Below are 9,676 nucleotides of genomic sequence, written 5' to 3' on the forward strand. Positions count from 1 at the left end.
TTCCGACTTCTTTTGTCCTGGGTCTCGGTCTTCGCAGGAGAGGGGCTCGCAGAGGGGGAGCCTTGCGCCCCACTGGGGGTCCCTGTTGTCTTGTGCTTTCCTCTCCCCCTGGGGCTGGAGCATGGATGGGAGTGTGGATGAAGCCGTAGTGGTTCCCAGTTTGTGAAAAGGCGAAAGTGTGAAGGGCTGGGGAGGAGCTTCTAAGGGATGACTGTCCCTCTTGCCCTGGGGCAGAGCGTGAGCCTGCTGGCCGGGGAGCCTGTCCGGGTCCTCTTCCCCTGCTCCGCAGGTTCTTCTCACTCTTTTTCTGCCCCAGGGGAAGGGAGATGGCAGGCGTCCCCCGCCCCCGACTCCCGCCCGCGGAACCCCCTCTGCTCTGTCCCCTCCTCCGGGGGAGCGGAGCAGGCCAGCTCCGCAGGCGTTGAACTTGGGCCGCCTTGCTCTGCTCCACCCGCAGACCCCGCTGAAGCTGTGCCAAGATGTGCGACGATGAGGAGACCACCGCCCTGGTGTGCGACAACGGTTCCGGGCTGGTGAAGGCCGGCTTCGCGGGCGACGACGCGCCCCGCGCCGTCTTCCCTTCCATCGTGGGCCGCCCGCGCCACCAGGTAACCTGCACCCCGCTTCGTAGTCCCCAGCCCCATTGCACACCCCTCTCCTGCCACCTCTTCAGCCCAGCAACTCTCCTGTTTCGTGAACTCTTTAGGTTAGATAGGAAAAGATGACTTAGCTTCAAATCCGAGCTGACAAGTAACAACTTACACCCGCCGACATACCAGGAAATGTGCATTCCACACCCCACCCCAGTCCGCTTCAAGGACACAGCTCACCAAGGGTCCAAGTCCCTGGTGTGAAAGGCAGCAGATTCTCTCAGCCTTTTCTTCCTCTTATACATTTCACCTTACTCCTTGGCCTTTTTTTTTTTTTTTCAGTCCTGTTCAAAACTCATAATAATACAACATCTCCCAACCAACCAGGGGCCAAGCCACAATGCTCCCTCTTGTTCACAGCCAGTGTATAGGGCTCCCCAAAGATGTAATCTATCTGCTTCCTGGCCATTGCATTTTTAGAAGCCAGGCGTGACAGAGGCAGTAAGTGCATAGTGATAGTGACATACCACCTTGTTTATTAAAAGAGATACCATGCTCTCTGGCTGTGCCACAATGCCTGGCCAGACAGACTGCCAGGGAGGAGAGCGGGGTTCCTCAGTGTGGGTGACCATGGGTACTCCAGGACACTCTGGGTAAGCTGGATTTCACAGACACAATGATAATGGCATATCTGTCCTTTTTAGGTTCACTTGATGAATGCCAAAATCTTTTCTGAGGAGACATACAATGTGTCATTAATGCAGTCATTCCACAGTATAGTCATTTATATTCCAGTTGACATAGGTGATAAGCTTAATAATTTAATGAAGACATTATGGCAATTTAAAAATGAGATGATGCTCTGCTTCTTCAGTGAAATAGCTTCATTCCTCCTCACCCCCAGTTATAGTCTAAACAATAGAATTATGCCTTCTGAGGGTGGGATAGAGAAAAGGTACAGGACTGATTTTAAATGATATTTCTGAATTGGGGTAAACTATTGTTTATTATTTCTGGTATTCATAAGATGCCCCTTGATTTGGGCAGTTAGACTAATTAGGCATTGAATACATTCCTGACATGGAGGAAGCTTGATTTTCTAATCTCTTTCTTCTTGTAGGGAGTCATGGTGGGTATGGGTCAGAAGGATTCCTATGTAGGTGATGAAGCCCAGAGCAAGCGAGGTATTCTGACTCTCAAGTACCCCATTGAACATGGCATCATCACCAACTGGGATGACATGGAGAAGATCTGGCACCATACTTTCTACAATGAGCTCCGTGTAGCCCCAGAGGAGCACCCCACTCTGCTCACTGAGGCTCCACTGAACCCCAAGGCCAACCGTGAGAAGATGACTCAGATCATGTTTGAGACCTTCAATGTCCCCGCCATGTATGTGGCCATCCAGGCGGTGCTGTCCCTGTATGCTTCTGGCCGTACCACAGGTGTGTTTGGATTGTAAGGTGTGTGATTATGAGATAGTCTCTGGTTAATTACACTCTTAATTACACTCCCAAATCACTGACCTTGCTGTGAATCAGTTTCCCCAATGAAAAAAGAGTGATCTCTTTCCTCACACTCTCTGGGAAGGTGTCTGTGCCAAGAGAGAGAGGTAACAGTAGTACCCTGAGCACGCTTATTTCTAAGAGTGGAAAGAATATGGAGTTAGAGCCTTTCCTTGCCTAAAATATGTGATGTCAGATATTGAGGCTCTGCACAAACTAGTAACCTGGAATGCAGCAATCGTTGGTGTGTGTTCACGTTATCGCAGCCCCTGGGCAAACATCTCCAGTAGAGACGAATGCAGGGAGAACCTACATTCCCTACAAGGTCTGAGTCAAAAAAGAGAGAAACATGTAAGTTAGATGTGAGGAAAAACAAAAACAAAAAAACACACCTGGAGGCTTGCATGATGTGCTAATGATTGGTAAGAGGGACGGTCATTTGAAACTCTCCTGTGGAAATTCTTCTACCACAATATTTAAAAGGATGAGCTGTTGCTGGCTTTAGGCTTAGCATTCATTATGCTCATTTTTATTCTTCACGTCTAAGGGATCTAATTTTATCTGGATCTTTGCCCAGTGCTAGTTTCTCTTGGCCAAGAGTGGAAGTAGGCTTTGACATGGCAAAAGCATTGGTGTCCTCAGAGATTTACCTTGTTTTTGCCTACTTCCTCTGATAGGCATTGTTCTGGACTCTGGGGATGGTGTGACCCACAACGTCCCCATCTATGAAGGCTATGCCTTGCCCCACGCCATCATGCGTCTGGATCTAGCTGGTCGGGATCTCACGGATTACCTCATGAAGATCCTCACTGAGCGCGGCTACTCTTTTGTCACCACCGGTGAGTCTGTGTGTGTTTCATCTGCCACAGTAGGTGTCTGGTTTTCTCCTCCACCAGTGAACCCACCTACCTCTCCAAAGCTGATGTCATTCTTCAAAGCTTACCTGTGACCCTCTTTATTTCTGCAGCTGAACGAGAGATTGTTCGTGACATTAAAGAGAAGCTGTGCTATGTTGCTCTGGATTTTGAGAATGAGATGGCTACGGCTGCTTCTTCCTCCTCTCTGGAGAAGAGCTATGAACTGCCTGATGGCCAAGTCATCACTATTGGCAATGAGCGCTTCCGCTGCCCTGAGACGCTCTTCCAGCCCTCCTTCATTGGTGAGTTGTATGGTCTGGTGCAGAAACACAGCTTGGGGCTTCCAGAGAAAAATCTATTATAATCAACAATGATTAAGGGGCCCTTGTGTTGAAAGTAGTCATAGCTTGGAGACCCACACAGTTCAGCCTCAGGTCCCAATGGCTTTTGCTGGGATGGCCATTCCTCCTCTGCAGCAATGATACGATAAAGGATGACACAACGGCTTCATCTTGAAACAAGGAATGAGATAGAGTAGTAACTGAATAATCCATATCTGCAAGGAAGAGACGATGACTCAAGAGTGCTGACTTATTCTGGTATATTCCATCACCAAGTAGCTAGACCTTACTTCCAAGTCATTCATTATTAAGTGTGACAACAATCCTACTTATGGTAATAACTGGACACTCATGTGTCACTGAACATCTTTCCTAAGCAGGAATTTCCAAGAGGAAGCTTGTCAGTATCTTATTTTAGTCCATAAATAAGAATGACATTCATTTCACATGAATGTATGTCTCATGCTTTTCTATTACATCTCCATGGGTCTGATGGGTACAGCGAGTGTTCCCTCCAAACAGGTGCTAAAAGCAGTTGTTTGTGTCTTAGCAGTCTGTTGTAGATTACTCTCAGCACTTTTAAGACACCTGTTCCACAAAACTCTGCAGTGTATCTTATAGAGGAACATGTGTTTCAGAGACAAATGGTGACAGTTTACCAACACAGAGGAGTCTTGTTCTCTTCCCTCCACCCTGGCCCCATGGCCTGAATGCACTGTGACTTTTTTAAAACTTGTTCATAGGTATGGAATCAGCTGGCATCCATGAAACGACTTACAACAGCATCATGAAATGTGACATTGATATTCGCAAGGACCTGTATGCCAACAATGTCTTATCCGGAGGTACCACCATGTACCCTGGTATTGCTGATCGCATGCAAAAGGAAATCACTGCCCTGGCTCCCAGCACCATGAAAATCAAGGTAAAGAACTTTTGTGGTGGGGTGGGGGCAACCAAGCAGAATTCCTAACTCCTTTCCCCTCACACAAATAGCTTCCTGTCTCACAGAAACCTTTTGCTTTTATAGCACCTTTTCTGACTTTTCTGGCACTTTCCCCAAGATAGGAGATTTTAAAACACTTTAGAGCAGTGGATAAAAATAAATCTTTGAGAAAAAAAAAATCTGAATCTTTGAACATATTTTGAAAGACCCCAACTTTCAGGCTAGGCTTCACCATGCCTATAGCTTATTGCCACATATTCTCTGGTTTAGAGAAGTGGGAAACTTCTATTTCACAGAGTCTTTGATCATGAAATGATGAAATAGAGAAAAATGCTTTCATTGTGAGTCAACCATATTCATTTGTAGGATTACTGGGCTTATTCATTTGTATCACATTACCGTGACTTGATCACCGGTGTATTTTCCGTGAATCTCCCCACCATGTTGCTTACTCTGTTGCTTGGAACCTCAGAGTTCACTGGCAGTTTTTGCTTTCCTTCTGCAGATTATTGCTCCTCCTGAGCGTAAGTACTCTGTCTGGATTGGGGGCTCCATCCTGGCCTCCCTGTCCACCTTCCAGCAGATGTGGATCAGCAAGCAAGAGTATGATGAGGCAGGCCCCTCCATTGTCCACCGCAAGTGCTTCTAAGGTGCCTTCTCTCTTAGTCTACATTACATTCAGGATGATGGTATGATGCTTTTTGGAGTCTTCTGAACCACCCTCCCTCATCTCTCATCAATCATTGTACAGTTTGTTTACACACGTGCAATTTATTTGTGCTTCTAATATTTATTGCTTTATAAATAAACCAGATCAGGACTTGCAACCTACAAAAGCAAGCATTTCTTATTTCTGTTTGGGGTTTGGGCAAGGAGTGGGATGGGGCCAAGGTTTGCTTACTCAGTCTGTGAGCTTGTATACTGATGGCCTTGATACCATGAGCTTCATAATATCACAGCACCACATCCGTTCATCAGCATGACTTTTAGCTGGGAGCTACAATATTAAATTTTGATTTTACCCTTTGGGACAGAATCATGAAGATAATTTATATCTGAAAAGCAGATTAGGTTTTCAGTTCAGTTCAGTTGCTCCATTATGTTTGACTCTGCGATCCCATTAACTGCAGCATGCCGGGGTTCCCTGTCTATCACCAACTCCCAGAGGTTGCTCAAACTCATGTCCATCGAGTTGGTGATGCCATCCAACCATCTCATCCTCTGTCATTTCATTAGTGTGATTAGGTTTAGGTCCACATTAGTGAGAAATGGATTGGAGAATACAGCTTGTGAAGATTAGTTTCTATAATAACACTGAAAATTGTGGTTTTAGCACATGTTCCAGCTATTTTTGTGACTTTGCCAAAGCCACAAAGATATTGGTAATGAGAAAGTCAAAGGTTATTTAAACTAGATTAGTATAAATTCTCAATTCACAGTCTCTTCAGTTGTCTTCCTGAGGGCCATGCATGTTAACAGTGAAACAGGGAGGCCAGCTGACAGAAAAGCCCAGCCATAGCCCATTCCAAATACTCCCCAAGCAAATCAAGACCACTGTGAATGTTCAAAACAAATGTGAGGATGGGGAATTCTCTGGAGGCCTAGCAGTTAGGACTCCGAGCTTTTACTTCTGTGGGTGCGGATTCAGTCCCTGGAACTAAGATCATGCAAGCCACGTGGTGTGACCGAAAACAAACACCGAAAGAAGTATGAGGAAACAGGCACCAGATACCTCCGCCTAGTCAGTGACTAACCTGTGGGACAGACAGCTGCAGGCTCTTCAGTTCTTTGAAATCTTGGGATCTTGGGTTGAGTAGAATGAAGGCTCTAAAGCCTGAGGGGTTAAGGGGGGCAGAAAGACACAACATTCACTTCACTCTGTGCTGTAATCCTTGCAAAGGAGGTTGGGGATAGCACCTCTATCGTACTCTGTCTTTGAGGGGTTCACATACACACTGCTCAGAAGGTTCCAGTGTATGCGGTTTGGGAGGCTTCAAGGAAATGGACATATGAGTATGGGTCTTGAAGGATGGTTAAGAATTAAAGAGGTGGGACAAGGAGGGAGAAACTCTCAGCAGGAGACAGGGCAGATGCCATCACACAAAGCACGAGGCAGTCTGGTGGGAACTGATGAATTTTAGGCCATCAATTTGGAAAGGTAGATTTCAATCTGATTGCAGAGCTTTAAATTTTTTCACTTTCAATTTAATTGTTGATGAACTGTTAGACCATTTGTATGTGTGCATGCATTTCCACTCAGTCAGTGTCTGACTCTTTGCAACCCATGGACTGTAGCCTACCAGACTCCTCTGTCCATGGAATTTTCCAGGCAAGAATACTGGAGTGGGTTGCCATGCCCTTCTCCAAGGGATCTTCCCAACCCAGGAATCGAACCCAAGTCTCTTAGGTCTTCTGCGTTGGCAGGTGGACTCTTTACCACTAGTCCTACCTGGGAAGCCATGTAAGACCAATTGAATGAAATTAATTAAACTTTTATCTATTGATGAGAGAATTAAAACACAGATTAAGCAATGGGTACAATGTTATATGGGCTTCCAGCTGGTGCTAGTGGTGAAGAACCACCTGCCCATGCAGGAGACATAAGAGACACAGGTTCGATCCCTGGGTTGGAAAGATCCCCTAGAGTGGGAGATGGCAGCTTACTCCAGTATTCTTGCCTGGAGAATCCCGTGGACAGAGAAGCCTGGCGACCTACAGTCCATGGGTTGCAAAGAGTCGGACAAAACTGAGTGCATATGCCCACACATACACATACACACAATGTTATATAGCTTTTTGTGGAATACCCAAGTCAGGAACCCAGATTTTTTGACAGCTAATCTAATGATTCTTCTAAAACAATCTTTTCTAACTTAGTCATAGTTTATCAAATGTAACCGCATTCTATCACACACCCTTTTGAGAGTCTGGGTTCAAAATTCAGAGTATTTATAGCTCATCAGACAATCTTAATAAGTTCCCAATGTCATTATCATTCAAGGTAGTAATTATGTCTTTATGTTCATTCATTCATAAAAACATCTCTTGATCCTTGATTCTGGGCCAGGCACAGTAGTAGGTGTGGGGACACAAAGATGGAGTAGAGCACATTGGCTGTGCTTAGAGCTCCAAATTTAGCACAGCTAAAAGGAAGTCTTTCTTTGCATTAAGGGTTAAAGAATAAATAAATTAGTGACATTTACATAAGATACAATAAACTTTACTGTAGATTTTCCTTTCTTCCCCCAACTGTTTCTTGTAGCACAGATGGATTGATTTAAAAGCTAAGTATCAGCCAGAGACAGATTTGGAGCATGTATGGGAAGATACGATTTAGCCAGTCTCTGTGTCTCTTTTTTCCCAAATTGAATATGTTGTAAATTATGAATTTTATTCTCTAAATATAGTATTAATACTTTAGCTTTAGGCAACTGGCTTCTGTATTACCTGTGGTTCTTTCTATGTGTGAATGTAAATGGAATGGGTATTGTTTCTGCTTGAAAGTGGAAGTTTTTGGAATCAGTTTCTGATATTTGTATCAAAAGTAGAAAGTACACAGGTTCTTATTGAATTTTGAGGTTTCCTCATCTCTAGAACAACTGACTCTTCTAATAATTATGCTTGCAGTGGCACCCCACTCCAGGACTCTTGCCTGGAGAATCCCATGGATGGAGGAGCCTGGTGGGCTGCAGTCCATGGGGTCACGAAGAGTCGGACACGACTGAGTAACTTCACTTGCACTTTTCACTTTCATGCATTGGAGAAGGAAATGGCAACCCACTCCGGTGTTCTTGCCTGGAGAATCCCAGGAACGGGGGAGCCTGGTGGGCTGCCGTCCATGGGGTCGCACAGAGTCAGACACGACTGAAGCGACTTAGCAGCAGCAGCAAGAAAGGTATTAAGGCAATAGAATTTTTCTTAAGGCCACCCTCACGTGTATAAATTGAAATGTCTACAGTAAATAGATCTTGGTTAAGATGCAATGTAAAACAACTCATAGTGATCATGATATTTTTCTCAGTTTAAAATGAAAGAAGTACTTGGATTTATTTCTAAGATCCTAAAACAGTATGTCTTTGTTTTCCTTAACAATGGTCACTTCTTCAGTTCAGTTCAGTTCAGCTACTCAGTAGTGTCCAACTCTTTGCAGCACGTCAGGCCTCCCTGTCCATTACCAACTCCCAGAGTTCACCCAAACTCATGTCCATCAAGTCAGTGATGCCATCCAGCCATCTCATCCTCTGTCGTCCCCTTCTCCCAATCCCTCCCAGCATCAGAGTCTTTTCCAATGAGTCAACTCTTCTCATGAGGTGGCCAAAGTATTGGAGTTTCAGCTTTAGCATCAGTCCTTCCAGTGAACACCCAGGACTGATCTCCTTTAGGATGGACTGGTTGGATCTCCTTGGGACTCTCAAGAGTCTTCTCCAACACCACAGTTCTAAAGCATCAATTCTTAGCAATGGTTAGTATGTAGATGTGTTTTAATAATTAGAGTGTAGAGTTAGAAAAGGATAATAACTGAAGAAAACGGAATAGAGAGGTGGGATTTGTTTACTACACCCTGCTGCTGCTGCTGCTGCTGCTGAGTCGCTTCAGTCGTGTTCGACTCTGTGCGACCCCACACACAGCAGCTCACCAGGCTCTGCTGTCCCTGGGATTTCTTACTGGAGCGGGTTGCCATTTCCTTCTCCAATGCATGAAAGTGAAAAGTGAAAGTGAAGTCGCTCAGTAAGTGTCTGACTCTTCGTGACCCTATGGACTACAGCCTACCAGGCTCCTCCGTCCATGGGATTTTCCAGGCAAAAGTACTGGAGTGGGTTGCCATTGCCTTCTCCCTGAGCAGATACAATGTCAGCCTAACACTAGGTCTCCACCTTTCTCTCCACTTCTTCTATGGAATCTGTTATGGCCTGAATTACGTATGCCACTCCCAGCCCACCCTGACCCCTGCCACAATTGCAATTCATATGTTGAAACCCTAACCTCCGCAATGTGACTGTATTTGAAGACAGAATCTGTTTAAGGAGTCATTAAGGTTAAATGAGATATAAAGGTGGGGCCCTAATCCAACAGGACTGATGTCCTTATAAGAAGATGAGCTACCTGGAGCGTTCCTATACACAGGAAAGGGCAGGTAAGGACACAGCAAGAAGCTGTCTGCCTGCAAGCCACAATGCAAAAAGAAAGAATACAGGATCCCTACACCTTTGTTCTTTATCTCCACCCCTTGACTGCAAGCCCCAACTTGACTCTCTTAGATTCCCTATGGAGGGGAAACACAGTTCTTGAGGCATGAGCTTACTGTGTTCTCTCCTCTACTGGCTTGAGGATTAAAGCCATTTTTCTACTTCCTCCAAACTGCCTCCATATTTTCTTATTTGGCAGAGAAAGTCAAGATTTTGGCGGCAACAATCTCTCCAGACTCCACTGTGGCCTG

At 45.2% G+C, this 9,676-nt stretch overlaps 1 protein-coding gene across 4 annotated transcripts; it reads left to right on the top strand.

Annotated features, from left to right (window-relative positions):
* The first annotated feature begins 479 nt into the window (after positions 1-479).
* ACTC1 (actin alpha cardiac muscle 1) lies at positions 480-4,888 on the top strand. Of its 4 annotated transcripts, XM_068963307.1 has the most exons (7): positions 480-608; positions 1,711-1,837; positions 1,949-2,035; positions 2,773-2,934; positions 3,063-3,254; positions 4,037-4,218; positions 4,745-4,888. In XM_068963307.1, exons 1-7 carry the CDS (start codon positions 480-482, stop codon positions 4,886-4,888), a joined length of 1,023 nt encoding a protein of 340 aa, XP_068819408.1. The 4 variants fall into 4 exon arrangements, with proteins under 4 accessions (XP_068819408.1, XP_068819403.1, XP_068819416.1 ...); XM_068963302.1 differs by having other exon boundaries at positions 1,711-2,035; XM_068963315.1 differs by lacking the exon at positions 1,711-1,837 and having other exon boundaries at positions 1,840-2,035.
* Positions 4,889-9,676: the final 4,788 nt, after the last annotated feature.

The sequence above is a fragment of the Capricornis sumatraensis genome, chromosome 2, assembly GCF_032405125.1.
Source record: "Capricornis sumatraensis isolate serow.1 chromosome 2, serow.2, whole genome shotgun sequence".
NCBI lineage: Eukaryota > Metazoa > Chordata > Mammalia > Artiodactyla > Bovidae > Capricornis > Capricornis sumatraensis.

Bases quoted from the DNA above. Each gene is read 5' to 3' on its own strand.
- ACTC1 (XM_068963302.1), top strand. From the start codon at position 480: ATGTGCGACGATGAGGAGACCACCGCCCTGGTGTGCGACAACGGTTCC. The intron at 2,036-2,772 runs GTGTGTTTGGAT...TTCCTCTGATAG, and splicing joins TGCTTCTGGCCGTACCACAG to GCATTGTTCTGGACTCTGGG. The intron at 4,219-4,744 runs GTAAAGAACTTT...TTCCTTCTGCAG, and splicing joins CCAGCACCATGAAAATCAAG to ATTATTGCTCCTCCTGAGCG.